Source organism: Hypoxylon fragiforme (genome assembly GCF_022984875.1).
Source record: "Hypoxylon fragiforme strain CBS 206.31 chromosome Unknown GGS25scaffold_6, whole genome shotgun sequence".
NCBI classification, from domain to species: domain Eukaryota; kingdom Fungi; phylum Ascomycota; class Sordariomycetes; order Xylariales; family Hypoxylaceae; genus Hypoxylon; species Hypoxylon fragiforme.
The window spans coordinates 2,416,603-2,433,841 of NW_026054761.1; the positions used below are offsets into that span (position 1 = coordinate 2,416,603).

The 17,239-nt window shown below is 49.6% G+C and overlaps 5 protein-coding genes across 5 annotated transcripts; 1 reads left to right on the plus strand and 4 right to left on the minus strand.

The window, feature by feature from the left end:
* Nucleotides 1–1,071: 1,071 nt before the first annotated feature.
* Nucleotides 1,072–3,100, minus strand: GGS25DRAFT_523021 (PLP-dependent transferase; the record flags this gene model as incomplete). Its single annotated transcript, XM_049264354.1, has 4 exons — nt 1,072–1,408; nt 1,573–1,699; nt 1,823–2,962; nt 3,034–3,100. The coding sequence occupies 4 exons, from the start codon at nt 3,098–3,100 to the stop codon at nt 1,072–1,074; spliced, it is 1,671 nt and encodes a 556-aa protein (XP_049115900.1).
* Nucleotides 3,101–3,262: 162 nt separating this feature from the next.
* GGS25DRAFT_496155 (uncharacterized protein) lies at nt 3,263–4,230 on the minus strand. Its single transcript, XM_049261500.1, has 2 exons — nt 3,744–4,230; nt 3,263–3,666 (listed from the first exon to the last, which is right to left on the minus strand). Exon 1 carries the CDS (start codon nt 4,077–4,079, stop codon nt 3,861–3,863), a length of 219 nt encoding a protein of 72 aa, XP_049115901.1. The 5' UTR covers nt 4,080–4,230; the 3' UTR covers nt 3,263–3,666; nt 3,744–3,860.
* Nucleotides 4,231–8,671: 4,441 nt separating this feature from the next.
* GGS25DRAFT_523022 (superoxide dismutase) lies at nt 8,672–10,889 on the minus strand (the record flags this gene model as incomplete). Its single annotated transcript, XM_049264355.1, has 3 exons — nt 8,672–9,156; nt 9,239–9,437; nt 10,878–10,889. The coding sequence occupies 3 exons, from the start codon at nt 10,887–10,889 to the stop codon at nt 8,672–8,674; spliced, it is 696 nt and encodes a 231-aa protein (XP_049115902.1).
* Nucleotides 10,890–12,290: 1,401 nt separating this feature from the next.
* GGS25DRAFT_336825 (uncharacterized protein) lies at nt 12,291–13,211 on the plus strand. The gene is made up of 3 exons (XM_049257941.1): nt 12,291–12,609; nt 12,750–12,900; nt 12,988–13,211. The coding sequence occupies exons 1-3, from the start codon at nt 12,572–12,574 to the stop codon at nt 13,063–13,065; spliced, it is 267 nt and encodes an 88-aa protein (XP_049115903.1). The 5' UTR covers nt 12,291–12,571; the 3' UTR covers nt 13,066–13,211.
* Nucleotides 13,212–14,162: 951 nt separating this feature from the next.
* Nucleotides 14,163–17,177, minus strand: GGS25DRAFT_496172 (DUF1750-domain-containing protein). Its single transcript, XM_049261501.1, has 3 exons — nt 16,972–17,177; nt 16,623–16,889; nt 14,163–16,564 (listed from the first exon to the last, which is right to left on the minus strand). Exons 1-3 carry the CDS (start codon nt 17,014–17,016, stop codon nt 14,705–14,707), a joined length of 2,172 nt encoding a protein of 723 aa, XP_049115904.1. The 5' UTR covers nt 17,017–17,177; the 3' UTR covers nt 14,163–14,704.
* Nucleotides 17,178–17,239: the final 62 nt, after the last annotated feature.

The window sequence follows — 17,239 nt, forward strand, 5'->3', positions numbered from 1 at the left end:
ACGCCCGCGCCGCCAGGGCGGAAACGACCTTATAATGCTGCAAATCCATTGGGGCTCGCGGGATGGATGGCTTAAGATCTCACATAAGATGCGCGCCACGACCCGATAAAATACCCCTCCAACTATATTTATAATAGTCAAGATTGGCGCCTGGTGACGCAGGTGTAGTTTATACACTGTTACCTCCTTAGGTAACTACCTGAGCCTGGGGTACCTAAAGTAGGTATGTAGTAGGTTATGCACATAAGTTGATTAGCATGCGTTCATGTAAGTAATGTCTACTAACCTAGGTACCCCTACCTGGTAGGTATGTGATAAGCATCGTATACCTGTTGCTGATCGTGTACCTCCCTACTACCTAAGGCAACCAAAGCAACAACGATAACTACATCCACAACTTTCATGTACACGTGTTGGTAATACGGTACTCAAGGCAAAGGAAGAAAAAAAGGAGACTTCGGATAAAACCTCCCATTAAACAATACCTAATACCTATCTCGAGTAATACCTAACCTAGTACTATCTGCCTACCTCTTAGCTGAGGCCTTTTGTTTTTCCCCAGCTGAGACCCTTAAATCCAAATGGTGTGTACACCCTCTATGCCTACCTAGCTACAACGAGAAATCCAACACCAGATTCGGAAAGGAAAGGAAGACATGAAAATACGCCTCTCGATTTCACCTTCACACCTAAGCGAGTAGTACTCTGTACCCCTCCCCTCTCTCCTCTCCTCTCCTCTCCTCTCCCCTTTGATTAGGCACCTCCCTACCTAGGTACTTGCTAGGTAGGTAGGTAAGGTAGGTTTTGAAGCAAGTTGAACTCAGTTCCACGACTCCCACCTAGTCCACCAAGAGACATAGACGCCGGGCGATGGTGGTAGTACATCCAGAAAAAAAAACAAGATATCTTCCTTCCTTCCTTCATCCTGTAAAGGCCTGTTAGTGCGTGGCAAACCGACGATGGCTTGAAGCTGCCCCCACCCATTCTCACCCCTTCTCTTCCCCCCCTCTCTCTCTCTCATTCTCTTTTTCCACCTTTACCCCTCCCCCTGCATTTTTTTTTTTTGGTACGTTACTTCACAGCAGCCAGGCCATGCACCAGGTCATGCATGTTGAGCGGGGCGACCCTCGGGGTAGCTTCTGGCGCCGTGGGGAAGTGGTGCAGGATGGGCAGCGGGCGCGGCACCTCGCGCACGTCGGGGAACGCGCTGCTGGTGGTGTACTCGCCGGGGAGATCTAGCGCGAACGCCCCCGCGCGCGGAGAATACTGATGATGATGGGCCTGCCGAGCGGTCGTCACCCAGTCCTGCTGGTCGTCGTCCTGCTCGAGGAAGGTGGTCCGGAGGAAGCTCAGGAAGGTGTCTACGTCTTGTTTGGTGGACATGGCGCCTAGACTCGCGCGGACAATGCTAGATGTTCGAAATGTGTCAGTGTAAGCAAATGCAAGTGAAAGCAATTTTGCAAGAAAGTAAAAAAAAAAAAAAAAAAAAAAAAACGCCTCGTTTCAAGTAGCCATCGTAGGTAAGGTACCTAGGTAGGGTAAGACGTAAAATCAAAGTTGTGGCTTGCTTACCCCGTGGGAAGTCTGTGGATGATGCTGATGCCATGCGAGCCGCAGTGGTGGCCTGCAGATAAGGCGCGTTCTGTCATCCAGGGCTCGTAACCGAGGGCTGTGAATATTCCGCCAGGATTACAAACACCTAACAAAGCCAGGAATGTTAGTTCCACCAGCCAACAAAAAGTAACCGGGCGTATTCAAGCTTTTTAAAACTTTTTCTTTTGGGGGCGTTTAGGGGGGGGGGGGGGTGGAAGGGCGTACTCACCTCCAGACCGTATGTAGATCCCTGCCGCGTTTGCGGAACGTTCGACATCAGAGTACGGGACGTGTCGCCCGTTTGCCCGTAGGACGTTGAAGGCAATTGCAGAGCCCTGCTTGGTCGAATCATCAAAGTTGCTGTTCTCGCTGTAGATGCGACAGAGCGCCCGGCCGTTGGAGTGGCGCAGGGAGGCCAAGCCTCGGAACAGTCTAGACGTGAGGTAGGACGCATGGTCCGAGATTTTTCTCATCGAACCGTAGAGCTTCCTGTGCACGTCGATAGCCTCTCCGAGGGCGAGAATACTGTGGAATGGCAGAGTCCCATCTTCCAAGCCCTCGTGGATCTTGTAGGTGGGCGCCTGCAGCCCCTTCGATCGATGCCAGTTCTCGCCGAACGTCGCAACCATGGACACCGTGCCCCCACCGAAATACTTCCTCAGTGTCAAAATGTGCCCTGACTCTTTTCGTACGATCAACGCCCCGATGTCTGGAAACCCAAAGATTTTGTACAGAGACAGACAAGTAAAGTCTGGCGCCTGGTCCACATCTTCAAAGACGGTTTCCATCGGAAATGTCATGGCCAGCGCGGCAGCGTCCAGGAGAGTATATGTGTTTTGTAAATATTCAGATTGCCGTAATGCGCCTGGCCACGATAGGGGCAGTCTTCTGCCAGACATGTTGGACTGTCCGGGGTAGGCGAACAGGCCAAGCCCGCCGGAGTGGTAGCGGTTGACGAAACTTGTCTCAGGGGAATGAAGCCATCTTTCGACGTCCTGATCACTCCGGAAGCAGTAAGATTGGCCATAAGTCAGTTCCCTCACCCCGACAATGCTCGTGTGCGCGTCTTTGTGGTAGCCGTACCAGAACCTCCGGTCACTGGTCTTCTCGGAGAGGTCCCTGAAAGAGTCTGCGACGAGTTTGATGGCGGCGGTGGCGTTCGCCACGAAAATCAGGTCGAAGTGCTCGGGACTTGCGCCGAGGAAGTTGAGGGTCTTCTCCCGAACCTGGTCAACGACATCCCCGGAAAGCTTGGCTGGAGAATTCTCCGAGTGTGGATTTCCGTATAAGTTGGTGACCATTTTGGCGCAAAAGGAGTCGACAGTAGACTTCGCGTATATAGTCGCTCCGCTATGGTCCAGGTAGACCCCTTTTCTCATAGTTAGATACACAGGTAGATAGCTCGAAACGCCAGCACAAAGCTGGAAAGGGGGGACGTACCATCGTTCATATGTGGATATTCTTTCAGGCGCAAGGCCTCCACATCACTGTTATACCCCTTCGACATGGTGAGGAGAGGCATGAGGGATAGTATAGATCGGTAGATGTTCGATACCCTTCGAAGTTTTCCAAAGGGGAGAGCTGAGACAGACTAGGTAGACTATATGGCAAAAATATATGTCACCAAGAAGTTCCTATGCCTTACCCTGTGTGCCGCGAGCGATTATTCTTTTTTTCTCCTCTTGTCCCACCGGCCCCAGACGGAGACTCTTATACTCGTCATCCATCCAACCCTCCTCCCGCTACACATGGGTCCCATCGTATCAAGCACGGGGAAGTAGCGTGGGGTGATATCCGCCCTACATCATCTAGTCGACGAAGGTCAGCAACGAGGTGGTGGCGCTGTCTGCAAGAGTCATCCTGTGTCGACCATTGGCTATGTTGGTATGTTGGAACTCGAAAAGCCTAGCACAAGCGGATGACCGGACAACATCTTGGCGAGTCGATAAGGAAACGGTACGCGCAGCACCATCGTACGCTAAAGACTGCGATCTAGTGACACATCGTACCTGAAGATGGTTCCCTCAGTGATACCTACTTGCCGCACATCTGATGATGAGAGTTTGGCGGGCGCTATTGGATCTTCAATTTTTTTTTGTCTGACACACCTGACCTTTTCCCCTTTCGGAGCGACGACAACAAGTACGTACCTTGGGTATTCCAGTCCTAAAGGAGCCCTCCCGATGGTAATAGGCGTGGGTACCTAAACTTGTATCTTGGATACATCCAAAAACCATCCCGGTCGGGAGCGGAAGCGAGCAAGAAAACTATACTCTTTGAAGCTCCCCATTACCTACTTCACGAGATTTCGGGGACGGCGGTAGCAGGCGTACACTAGTGGACCCTACGCACCTCGACCAAAAAGAAGAGGCGCAAGTGTCAGATGCAAGGGGGATGACGAACCACGTATGATTGGGACGGCTAGCTAGGCAAGTAAGTAAGTAAGTAAGTATGCGTGCGGTTCGCTGCGCATATGGTGGACCCATGGCATGGCGTACTTGATAAGGCTGCTGTCAAATGGATTGCTTTTCAGACTTAACCTTACATAGTACCTACCTACCTACCTACCTACCTACATACTACTAACCTTAGGTAGGTAGCTACAGCGGGAAAACCCTCAAGTACGGGACGACGGACGATGTCCAAATGGGATACACCCCCCCAGCACTTACCGAGGAGGCTCTGGCGGCATAAGCACAAGAACCGGTCGCGGCAAAGTCATGTAAGTATGCAGACACTATTACCACCTGCAAGGGTCATCTAAGACATGGGTTCGGATAGGAAGTCATCCTATTTGGCGGTAGTTCCACCGTTCTGCCCTATTTCCCTATTTTTTTTGCGTGCTGGGGATAGGTCGAGCGCCTCTTTCAGGAAAGCGTTGCGGGGAGAATGCTGAGTGCAACGGCTCGGTATCTGAACGGACTCTGAACCCAATCACCACGGAGGGGAAGGGGGAGGGGGGCACCGCTTGCCGCGAAGTTTATGGGCCAAGAGCTGCGAGCCGATGTACTCCAGGCGGGTTAGCTGCAGCTGCCATCGACTGTGTGTATCGATCCTAAGGCCTAGGATGTTGTGAGGGAGTATTTCAAGGTACATACCTAGTAGGTAGTCTTTAAAGAGTCGATCCCTGCTGCTTGCGAGAAAGTGGTCGCCGACCTCCAGAACCGGAGGGTGTGCGTCATATGGGCACAACTTCTGCAACTCTTTGCGTCTAGACTCGAAAGACCCTAGACACATCACCTCTGCACCGCTGCATTCCATCCTGAACAGTAAGGGTCTTATGGTATAGTACAGTGAGAAAGGGTTCTTTTCGTTCCCCTACTAGGTACCAAATGGTTCAGACGGCGGCTAGCTGTGAGTTCTGAAGGTGTAGGACGGTTCGTCAAAAACGAATTTGTGAATTTTTGAGGTGGACTTGATGACCGTTCCATCGCTTAAAGCCCGCCAAGGCCACGGACGGATTCCATTATTAACAGACGATGCTATTAAACCCTGGAAATTTGCTTTCCCTTGTACCTTTTCTTCAGAGCATCATCATACCATCGCTGACAAATAGCCAGTATATTGTAGGTAAGTTAGCAGATAGCTACCTACCTAGCTAGCCACCTCCCAGGTACCTACCTAGTAACCTAGATAAGTATGATACCTATAAGCTATAAAGTAGGTAGGTGTATAGGTATAACTAGGTAGGTAGATTGGTACTGTATAGTAGCTTGGTAGGTAGGTAAGCCGGCAGATTCACGAAAAAGTCCCAGTGACAAAAGTGAAAGCATTGGAGTATGTTTCTTCCCAAAGAGACTCGGGTTATCCCAAATCCCAGGTCATGCAACCCCCCCCTGGGATCGCCATTTTGACAGCTCTATAATACAAAGCCCTTGACAATATTTGCCCACGAGGCTCGATTCACACCTAGCCACGAACCAATAGCAACACACCGCAACCTCCGTGCTGAACTGACATTGAGCACGAGAGCCATGGGCGCCTATCCCAATCTAAGACTCAGCATTCGTCCGTCTTAAACCCCCGGAGAGTGGTGTACCTTTCAGCGAAGTGCCGTCGGGTCACGTACCTACCTCCCCAATGCGCAACCACCGTCCGGCCGAGTTTCGAATTGCGCTAGTGTCGCGATAGGCGGGCGATTCCTTTTTGACGCTTCGGGCATATCGAGGTATCTGTGGCTGAGTTGCGTTCCTTAGTTTAGAAGCTTAGCCTTCCCTCGTTCGCTGCAGGTGTGTTGCATCGAGCCAGCTGCAATGGAACAAGGAGCTCAAGTTAGTCATGGACCACATCTCGCATTTTGCTTTCTTTGCAAAGCGCGCGCTCAAACTAGAATAACCGTTGCTCGGCTTCCAAGAAAGTGCACTGACTGACCTATGTCGCGCGTATATAGTATATAGGTACTACTAACCTTAGGTAGGTAAGGTAGTTTGCCTAGTCCCGTAGCAAACCGTCTTCGGAACCGCGGATGGAAGAGTCGTGGTTGCGTAAGATCGTAATCAGGATCCATGAATTCCGCCTCTCGTTCTGTAGTATCACTATACCCGAGTCGAGCTTTGTGCTAACTAACCAGGTATGTAGGTAGGTACCTAAGCTACCTAGCGTAGCTGATATCACTTCTCAGCTCTTGTACTGACGCCCCAGCGGATTACCTAGGCCTCCTCTCGCGAAAAGGGTCAAGATAGCTAGCTTATTGTGTCTATCGACCCATTACAATATGCTAACCTAGGTAATCCTGAAGCGTAAACGAGTCACTCAGGTTCAGGACACGCACGTTACTAAGTAACCTTAAGGTATGATCTATTACCTTCAATGGAGAGACTCTGTTGGCGGATTGACCTCGGCTCTTGCCACATCGGCCTGTGTCGTGTTGGAAGATCTAGATAATGATGGCATTGGCTTATTGGAGACCTCACCCGCGCCCTGGCAGCATGCAAACCTACCCTCCTACACAGAATAATCCCGGCCCACCACGCATTGCATTAGGGTCAGATCTCTTGCATCCTCAAAAAGGGCTGGAAAGTCCGGGACGCCCTTTCGTTGTGTACCCAAGGGAGTAAGGCTAGACCCCTAGAAAAAAAAAAGCGGCTGCATCGGTGGGAGATCTCTGTGCCTGGAAAGACGCAGCCTGTCTTGGCGGGCACAACGTCATGTGTGTGTGTGTGTGTGTGTGAACACGAAGATCTCTTCTGCCCTTTTCGGATGAACAGTACCTAGAACAGACAGGCCCGACCTGTCATATCTGTCCGTTTTGGGAACTTGTTGATAGATAGAGGGCCATGTTTGGAGGCCTGTTTAGCACACCCTTCCTAGGTGTCTGATTTTCAGGTGAGCAGACACCTAGGTGTTCGGCTTCGCAGATGATTGGTCGATGGCTACCCCTGACGCGCCACCTATGACCTCGCTTCGAGTACCATATGCCCACTATACAAGCCTCGTGCAAGCTGAGGATCATATTTCTATCTTTATATCAAGCCCACAATAATCAGTCGATCATCCTGGATCCCTCTCAGGATTGTCTCCGCCTATATCGATTTCTCCGCAGATTCAGGCCTTGTTTACATCTGAATCGGGACGGCCTGCTAGTGGCAAGCAGGATAGCTTCATATTTCTCTATCTCTCTTAACTGTCACATGGGGCAAAGTAAGGGGATCCTGACAGACAGATTGACAAAAGCGGTATCGAGAAGACAATAGACCGGCAATAATACCACCTAGGCGCCATATAAAAGCGGCTCTATAGCTCGCACGGAGCCCAAGAGATCGCCGCACGGATAGCTTCCAGGCGGGGCTGATCTTTGACGAGGTGGGTTCGTACAGCTTGCCCGGCTTCAGTTGACTTCCATCAAGCTGCGAAGCTATACTCTCTTTGACCTCTCCCAAGTTAGCATATATTGATCTATGTATTAGATTGTTATCATAACCGGTGAGCCGCATTGCCTTTCTGAGCTTGACGTGCTGGATTCCTGCCTACCTAGGTAGGCAGACTAGAGACAAGCTTGCAGATCAAGTCCGGTTGAGGACAGACGTGCCTCTACCTACGCCAGTTTCCTAAGTTGGTGCAACATACAGGGGTTTCTGAGTACGGTCGTGCTAAAACGAACATCTGCCTGGATGAGAGAATCAGCCGTCTTGTTGCGGTCCTCGAATTGCGTTTCATGTCCAACTTCGTAAGTGTTGCCACGGCCTGAAGGCAAGGGGTGTCGGACCCCCACGAACTACCTGAAAAGCGCAATCGATGTCTAAAGGCTGACTGTGATAGGAAGTATGAGGATACCACTTCTGAGGCTATGACCCTGGTTCCTAATTACTACTTCATATTGTGTGAGAGGCGTCAGGATATAGATACATGCTGTCGTAGATACTACATGTAGGTATTCAGGTAGGTATGGATGGATGGTTGACGGCTCCATGCAGATGAAGCTGTTTCTTGAAGCTGTGGGAAGATGCCCAGGTGATGAAGGAATAAACTAGTATAAATACACAGGTCCCCGCATACAAACAGCATGTCTCATGTCTTGACTCTTGGGTCATATACTACAGCCTTTTACAAGTTTCAGCCGTCAAGCTAACATTACTCTTTCTTAGATGTCACATCCATGCCTAAGTGTTTTCTTTACCAATCGTTCGGCAGTGCAAACGCAGTTATGCAATCTTCCATCACCAATCGTTTTCACGGCGTTACTAATGTCATCTCGCATAGACATAGATATGGCCCAGTGCGATATTAAGATACTCATATGTACAAGAAAAATAAATGTAAACCCCCGTGGACTGGTATCTATCGTGACATTATCAGGGCACCCGCCTAGCCCTTAAATCGTAAGCGAATATGTATCCTTCATCTCGTAAGCTCTCGTCAACATCCGCCCCAAAGACATAACAGCCTGCCTAGGCATCACTCTCCAGGACCGGACCTTATTAGTTACGACCCTCCGCCCCCTTAAAAACGCCACAGGGAAGAAGAATGTGAAGAAGTTTTATGCAAAGAACTTTTTAGTAATCCAGCCGACCAGACGAAGCTTCTAAGTAGGTAGGTAGCTTCGACAGCCCCCCTTTTTCAGGTTACTTGTATCAACGCTCTACAGCATCGCAAGGAACCCCGCGACGACCGGCGCGAACGCCAGCGTCTTCAGGACCTCCAGCGCCGCGCCCGCGCCCGTGACGGGGATGCTCGGGTAGGCGCTCGGGGTCGGCGAGGTCTTGGCGCCGCCGCTGCCGGACGGGTACGTCGGGGTTGTTCCGTTCGATCCCGGGTTCGTGACGGCGAAGTTGGCGCAGGAGATGCGGGTCTTGTTGGCGAAGTGGAAGACGAAGCTGCGGTTGCCGAAGTAGGCGCCCTCGCCCTCGACCAGCGACGTGTACGGGTCGCTGAACTTGGCCGTGAACGGTTCCGTCGTGTTGCCGCTGATCTTGCCGTACTTCCCGCTCAGGTCGCCCTGCTGGCACGCCTGCGGCCGAGTTGGGTCGCAGGCCGGGTCCTCGCCTCGGATGTACTGGTCCAGGTGTGCTTGTGTGGCTGTGCAGTTGCCGTTCTCGGGGACGGGGGTGACGTGGATGTGGTAGACTGGGGGGAGGGGAGTTGGGTTAGTCACGATGGCAGCAAACAAGAGAAAGGGGTGGTGTGGGGGAGGGAGGATAGAACATACTGAAAGGACCGCCCTCCTTCGGAAGGTTCGAGAATGAGACCTCGTAGTCAACGCCGACACCATTCGCGCCTGATGTCGCGGATATACTACCCTTGACATTGCCGTCCAGGGCTCCTTTCCAGAATGCTTCTTCCGGGAGAGTGGCGACAGCGACCTTCCCGGCAGGGTTACCCGTCGTTACGGTGGCATCTCCTAGTTGCTGGAAATCGAGTCAGTACTGGGTCTCAAAATAATATATTCTTATTTTGCTTTGATTGGTTTAGGCATAAGTGTATGGGAACTGGGAACTTACTCCTGTCACGTTGCCTTGAGCGAGGACATTGGATGCGCCAATGGCAGAGAGCGAGATGATATTGGACACGCGCATTTTGATCGTTGGTATGTGGATGAGGGATAGTAGATCAAAGGGGAGAGAGAAAGAGAGAAGGCCGGTTGGTTATATGCGTAGAGATGCAGGCTTATTATAGGAGAGTTGTGATATATGTAGATCTGCGTAGGATGGCGGCGTGGTATTATGGCGTAGTTTGCCTGGGTTGCTTGTAATCTGGAATTAGAAGTAACAGCCAGATTTATTTTGCCAATTACACTAAGTTTATGCGCCTGCAAAGACAAGGGCTTAATAGAATCAAATACTGAAAGAGAACAAAGAGGGTAAAATCAACAACAAGGAGGGAGGGCTTGTAAGTCTTTATACCGGGCGACTCTTTGCCTCCAATGATACCGTAATGGAGGGTGTTACTTTTGTCACTTTTTGTCACTTTGTTTAGCGGCACGGCATGCATGAAAGTACCAACATAACAAATACTTTGTCCTAACATAATCTTCATGGGCCAGAACCTTGAGCAGGCGCCTTCCCGCCTGCCTGCCTTTGTATAACTACATACATAGAGAGAGGAGAAAGCCGGTGAGCCGGCTAGAAGCTCGATGGTACCTAAGTAAGGTAGACCTTTGATGAGACCAAGAGTCCACTGATGGGACCTTGCATCATTCCTCATCTAGAAATGACCAAATTTGGAAACGTAGCACAGCAAATCAATATCCATTCACAGGGATCAACAGACGAGAGATCACATACCAACGAATCACACAATAGGTCCAAGCTAACCCTGTCGTAGACAGGGCTCAGTCACATGGAGGCCAAGAAAGCCAAGCAGATTATCCGGAGCGATGGGAGTAAACGAAACAAGTAACTTTAGAAACATATCAACTGCCTTTGGTTTCCCATGTTTTACTGAACTTGAATATTGCCACGATGTCTATGACGAACATTGGTTTACAAATGCATAACCTGCCGTAAGTAGATCTCAGTGAGGGTAGGAGAATAGAAATAGCCGTCATAGCCGGGAGCCCAGGGTTTGTTCTGCTACGAAGCACTGAGGAGCAGGGCAGAGCAGGCTCGCCTAGCTAGATATTTACCGATCGTCTCCCACGTCAGCACTTTCGAGCTTGGTGGGTTCTGACTGGTTCTGTAACTTCAAGTTCGGTTGTAGCGGTACAGTGGTGGCGTTTGTACTTGTGTACGGATGTAATGTAGCTCACATAACTATTTAGGTACATATATGTACCGGTGTCTGATTTGTGTTGCCCCCCTCAAAGACACTTCTAAGTTCTAATAATACACACATACGTAGAATCAGACCCATTTAGCCATATTCAAAGCAAGCACAATCCGCAAACCATTGGAACACACCTGGCCAGCTTTTAAACCATAGATAGTTTTTAAGGGCATACAACTGGACGTGGTGAAAGATTGACAGTTGACGCTAGGTGATCATTGGACCGGTCTTGGGTAGGGCTCTGCAATATGTGCATACATATGTACTACATAACACTGGGTAAAAAAGGACGTTAGGCGGCTCTAGGGTCCGTCCCATCCAGTAAAATCGGCGAGATCGTCAAGCAACCCCAATCTGCAGAGGCAGTGCTAGCGCTAAGCTTGTTGTAGATTAGAAGCCTGAAGACGGGCTGGGCAACCTAGTACTACATAGGTAGGTGTGTAGCTGGAAGATGTAGCTCCTATCATAGGCTGCGAGCCGCCATCTGCAGGTACGTAAGCTGTGCTGACATGCCTAGGTCGGTGCCTATTAGGGGATGTAATACCTCCCCAGTAGCGTAGTATACATGTAAGTACCTACCGAGTAATCCACCATCCACCATCCAACGGCTACATAATAAACAATCCGCTACGACATAGTTATGTACGAAGCCGTAGGACGGGGCACTTGTCTCATGATAATTTTCTGTGTTCCAATCGAACAGGAACCCATATTTAAACAACAACAATAATAGCATTGTCAGAATGGCTTTGCGGCTTCAAGCAAATGAGGTGAATGAGGTAGCCAGCCACCAGTTACCTACCTAATAATTCATGCCTTCTTTGCATGGCCTTATTACCAAGTAATTTCCATGCTGTAGGATCTTTATCCCAACTTCAGCCCAATCTGACTGGTATTGTACGTAAGTTCGTGTGTGTCCTTACTTATAGTAGGTTATGCACTCCTAGTGTAATCCAAGACCCCCTTCGGAGTTTATTAAGACCATTGAACCCTTGGAGTGCATGTTATATTGCGTGTTATATAAACTCGTAAATGCCGGCACAGACTGAGCCGAACAACTGTAATTCATGTGTAGGTAGTGAATGTGGGATATGTGTAAAACCATTGATTAAAGATGATGAAGACGGTGACAATGATGATATGTACTAGGTATAACCTAGATGCAATATATTGAGATGAAATGAAATTCGGGAGCTCCCGAGGTCCCATCCGAACGGATAACTATATATTATGGACATACCCCAGATCAAGGGTTAGTTAAAGATTAAAACAAAACAAAGCGGTGGGCGGTAACAAATCACGGTCATTGATACATACCTAACCTTACCTAGGTAGTTAGTTAACTTGGAACGGACGGATGTTAGCCCAGGGGGGCTTGAGATACACTAGTCTATCGGATTAAATTTACTACCAACCTCCGACGCCTCAATACCCAGCCTCATTCTTATAACGCGGTAACTTTGAAGCTAGGTATTGTACATAGCTTAGGTAATGCACGTGCAGATGCATATTTACAATTGTGACATTCTCCAATGACAATTCAATTTCGTGTGGATCATTCAAGGTTACTGTGACGCCGACAACGACAACGACTACGACTACGACATTATTTCTGTAAATCAGCTTTCATCTCCTTTACCCTTCATTGCATTAGACCCGAACCCAAACCCGCCCAACCATTAGCGATCCATTGTCGATTTCTCCCTTCGCGAAACCGACATACCAATCGATCGATAGCAGAGCAGAGCTCCTAACCACTCACCATATCTCGCCCATCATGAAGCCCGTCGTTAGTTCTATGCAAGCATGGTCTTGGTGAGCAATTCCCTCCCCTCCTCTCTTCATGGGATATGTACCTACTAGGCACTATGCGTATTTCTGTGTGCATTAGGTACCTACCTAGTACCTATAAAATGAGACACCTTCACTAACGACGCGCGTTACCCTTCCCACAGCGTCGTCATCTCCGTCTTCGCCATCGTCATCCTCTCCATCCTCGGCGGTGTCTTCTCCAGCAATCACCATGAATTCGTAGGCGGCGCCAACGATCCCGAGGACGGCTCCGCTGTTGCGGGAACCGTGTTTACCGCCGTTATCGTCTACGCTGTAAGTTTCCACACGACGTCACCATATATATTCAACCGAGGGAAAAGAGAAAGGGAATAGATCTTGCAAGTTGCTTACGTGTTATAGGCTTTCTTGGTATTCTGCGGCCTTCAGGGCATGTTGCATCTACGCGAGAACCGCCGAGGCGCTATCGCGTTGTCATGAACGCGGGACACGATCCTTCGGACAAACGTTAATCGGTGCCAACTTACAAACCTGCACACGCATTACGGATATCGATATTCTACGTGGAAGGAGTTGGGGTGCGGCATTTGGAGTTACTGAGCCACTTCTAACACCCTGCTATGTGGCTGTTCGCGAATTCTAGCTACCGAGAGTGTCGTTGTGGTTAGGAGAGGTGTCTGTATGAGTAAGAGAGTATATTGATAAAGGTGGATAAGCAGCGTCATCACGGCCTCGCTATCACTGGGTATTTCCCTCCTCCTCCTCCTCGACTATGGGAGCCTTTCGCGATAGGGGGGGAGCCGGTGCATCAATAAGTCGGTCGGTCATAGATTTTCCAAGTACTAGGTACTTTCGTCACCAAGGCATACATAGATGTCTTACATTTCTTGTCGCGCACACATATTGTACTATACAGCCAGAGATCTGGCAAGACTCGCATCACTCAGTTGATGTCGACTAGGCATAATGGGAAGAGCAAACAGTTTCTTTTATCACAAGTCAAACATCGGCACTTTTCCTCCTCTTTTTATCCTAGGTACTTGCCTAATCACCTAACCTAGTACCTTCGGGATAACAGGACTTACTTGTTGTTCAATGGATGGCAATGCCAAGCTAACATATACGAAATGCCTGGAAGCATTTTGGGCGCAGTGGATACCTAAGACTCGTGAGGTAGGTAGGTGGCTTTGGGTTTCCTGCTGTAACGAGGCAGCATAAATGACCCAAGTGTCATCCATGTACATAAGAGATGGAAGATTCAAGTGAGAGATGGCGAGATGGGGAAGGGACTTGATCATTATCAACCAACCAACCTAGAAAAATGCTGTTTTCTCAAGGTGAAGGCGACGGGCAATTTACCTTGCATAGGTAGGTATTTTAGTGATTCCAGTCCATAATTCCGTAAGATATTGCCTACGACGCAGTCTATCAAAAAGCTCTGAATAGCTTCTCTGCTAGGTTAGGTAACTAAGCACAAAGGCATGAAAGGGGGGGGGGGACGGTAGCGAGCCCCTCAAGGGAAGAAGGCATCCACAACGCAATCCATCGTTATAGGTGCCTACTAGGTACATAGATACCCATGGTATATTCATTTAGATTTAGATTCTACGACCTGATTGATTGATTGATTGATTGATATATCTGGGACTCTACGTAGCCGCGATTTTCCCAGTCCTACAGTACTAACCTAGTATGGTACGGTACACCACAATATAGCAGTGCCACCTAAGCAGAAACCTCCTTCATTCATTCCATGTGGGCCTATTAACCTTCATACTAGGTATCTTGCCAGCCCCAAAACTAGAAACATTAAAAAAAGCTGACCCCTTAAACGCCGTTTTAGTTACACTGCAAACAGTTGGAGATGTCCTTCGAATTCCACATCGAGGTTGAATATGGAACTCTCAGGTACCTAGGTAGGTTAGGTGCTCAGCCTCTTAAGGTCCCTCATCAACTCTCGACCTATGTAAACACCTACGTACGTCTCAAGCACGAGCATCTTCACATACATACTGCCATTAATCGCAGCCAGCGATACCTTATCCATATCGTGCCAAGGTCTTAGGAGAAGTGTGGTGAACGACATGACCTAGAGCACTCAAATGTAAAAGTACATGCTCTAAGCATTGCCCTCAGCAGCTGGTGTGTGTTCTCCTTGCTGCGACTCGACACCATGGAAGGCATCACCGAACGCGGAATCTTCCATATCCAAGTCCAGACCTTCACCGAGTTCACCGGGCGTCCCGCTGAACCCAGCCAATGCATCGCCGGCAGTGTTCAAGTCTTCCAATGAGCCAAACTCATTTTGCTCGCTCTCAAAGCCCATCGAAGGAGTACCTGTCGCGGAAGCCTGCTTGCTTGCATTTTCTGCTGGTTTTGGTGGGTCGTTGGCGGGAGTCGGATTCGTAGATCCGTCGGGAATAGCGTCGCCTTTGGGAATTACCACCCAGTCACCACTTCCGGTCCCTTGATCGGGAGCGGTCCCAGTTGGTGGTTCAGTGCCACCTGTGCCATCATCCATCTTCACATCACCCGAATTATCATTTGAGGGAGGTGGTAAGGGTGAGGGAACGGTTGGATTGGCCGGGGTGGCAGCGCCAGATTGGATGGTTGAAGCGTGGGCTTGGACTTGAGGTTGGGGTGTTGGGATGTTATTTGCCGGCGTAGAAGCAGACGAAGCACCTGGTCCCGTATGTATCTGATCAAGGAGGCCGGCGGCGGTTCCGCCCATGTCAATATCGGCATCACCAGCCATAAACCCACTGTGTTGGGATCCGGCATGAGATGGTTGACGGGACATCACGCCGCTTCCGCTTGCGCTACCATTTTGGGGGGCGCCGGTGGTGTTTCCTGGAATTGCCGTAGGCTGTGGAGCTGGCTCTTGATATCCACCGTCCTGTATTCGTCTTAGTTCATAGATGACCTCTGCTCGACGGCCAAGATGTGCCTCAACCTGAGATACAATCTCGTCAACTTTCTTATTGTGCTTCAAGGGCCAGCGATTTGCACCATCGTCGTCGTCTTCCGTCATGCCCTCTAATTGTAGAGCATCAGGGCCATGCTCGTCAATGGCTGAACGTAATTCCCTTTCAGCAGTAGTAAGAAGAGAATTGTGCTTAAACTTGTTCACCTTCCTGGCATGTTCTGCCTTCATTTTCTCAATCTCCGCCTCAGTGGAACGAATTCGCTCAGTGACTCGCTCACGAAACTCGGAGGCTTGCTTAGCATCTATCAGAGTCGTGTTAGGCGCCGAAGGTGATTGTGTAGCGGGATTGTAACCGTGGGCCTGGAAAATGCCGTCGGTTAGTCCAGAAAGCTCGCCCTTGAGACCTAGCCCAAGATCGGAAAAGCCAATCTGGCCCATTCTATATGGTGACGAAAGTATTTGTTCCATCCATTCATGGTTTTGTTGGTAGCGAGCTAGGCTGACTTCGCGGGGAGTCAAGTGATCAAAAAGGTCACCACGAAATGTGTCTTCCTCATCGTCATACGAATTATCTTGTGGGGGAATAGCAGCCATAGCAGGAGCTATTTGTCCCTGTGCAGCTTGGGCTGTCCGAGCACGTTTTGATGGTGGCCCGCTAGGTGTTGCAGGATGGGCAGGATATGCCATGGTCTGAGGAACTCCGCGGTGGCCAGCGTATATTGGCTGCCTCGAGGTTTCTCTAGGCCAGGCAATCTGTGGCCAATTCACTCGATCACCAAGTATGAACTCTTTCCGCTGGATTTGCCCGCATCGCTGAAGATAAGCGCGGGTTTCCAGGATAGACTGTGTCCGAGGATCTCGCGGGATCATCTGTGTCGGAATTCGCTCGTTGTTGTCAATAGGACCATAGTGAACAACCCAAAGACTAGGATCGACTTGGGGGGCGTTCGGGTTGTGGACGCTCGGAGGGATGAGGCGGAAGCGGCGCCTGGAGCGAGTTGCAATGGCATCACCGTAGGCGAAACCGACTTTATGAAAATACATCTCGAGGATCTATAAAGGGAAGGATAAGCCAATAGCTAACAGTGAGAGAGTTGGCTAGACAACATACCACGCCATTTCCTACTTCCTGTGGAATATATTGTTCCTGAGGAGGCCAGATAAGACCGTCGCTAGCGAAGTTCACGCCCATCTGTTGCAATGGCTGCCATGTTAAGAAGGCATTCCCACTCTCGGGGCGGTCAATATAGGTCCAGAAGAAGGGCGAGGTGTCGCGCGCTATCTTGGGAGCTTGCATCAACAAATGGGTGACTTCGGATGGCTCAACTCTGGCCTTTAAAGTATGTCGATGAGTACAAATAAGGTGCACATGTGGAAGCTGATGATTATATTCATATTAGCAAGCAATCATATATAGATATATAGGTATATATAGATGTGTGGTAATGGGTTAATAATACCAGGTCTCTATGGACCCCGAAACTGGGGTCGCCCATTGATGACATTATTTGAAAATAGTTTCAATCAAGATAAGTCGCGATGTAATATGAGGTTGAAATAAGTGGGTGGATTGTTGAGGCGCAAAAAGGAAATTCGTAAGGAGCTGGATGGTTTTGGCTATGCGCGCAAAGTTTCGGTTTGGATGGTCGCGAACTTTACTTGTAAGATGTGAATTGAATGCGCGACGGACAACTAGGGAACTTTCCTTTAGCCTGCGGCTGGGCTTGT

Coding starts and splice junctions, on each gene's coding strand:
- GGS25DRAFT_496155 (XM_049261500.1), bottom strand. CDS start 4,079: ATGGGTCCACCATATGCGCAGCGAACCGCACGCATACTTACTTACTTA.
- GGS25DRAFT_336825 (XM_049257941.1), top strand. CDS start 12,572: ATGAAGCCCGTCGTTAGTTCTATGCAAGCATGGTCTTG. Junction 12,610..12,749: donor TCTATGCAAGCATGGTCTTG/GTGAGCAATTCC, acceptor CCCTTCCCACAG/CGTCGTCATCTCCGTCTTCG. Junction 12,901..12,987: donor CCGCCGTTATCGTCTACGCT/GTAAGTTTCCAC, acceptor TACGTGTTATAG/GCTTTCTTGGTATTCTGCGG.
- GGS25DRAFT_496172 (XM_049261501.1), bottom strand. CDS start 17,016: ATGTCATCAATGGGCGACCCCAGTTTCGGGGTCCATAGAGACCTG. Junction 16,890..16,971: donor TCGGGGTCCATAGAGACCTG/GTATTATTAACC, acceptor TATAATCATCAG/CTTCCACATGTGCACCTTAT. Junction 16,565..16,622: donor AGGAAGTAGGAAATGGCGTG/GTATGTTGTCTA, acceptor TTCCCTTTATAG/ATCCTCGAGATGTATTTTCA.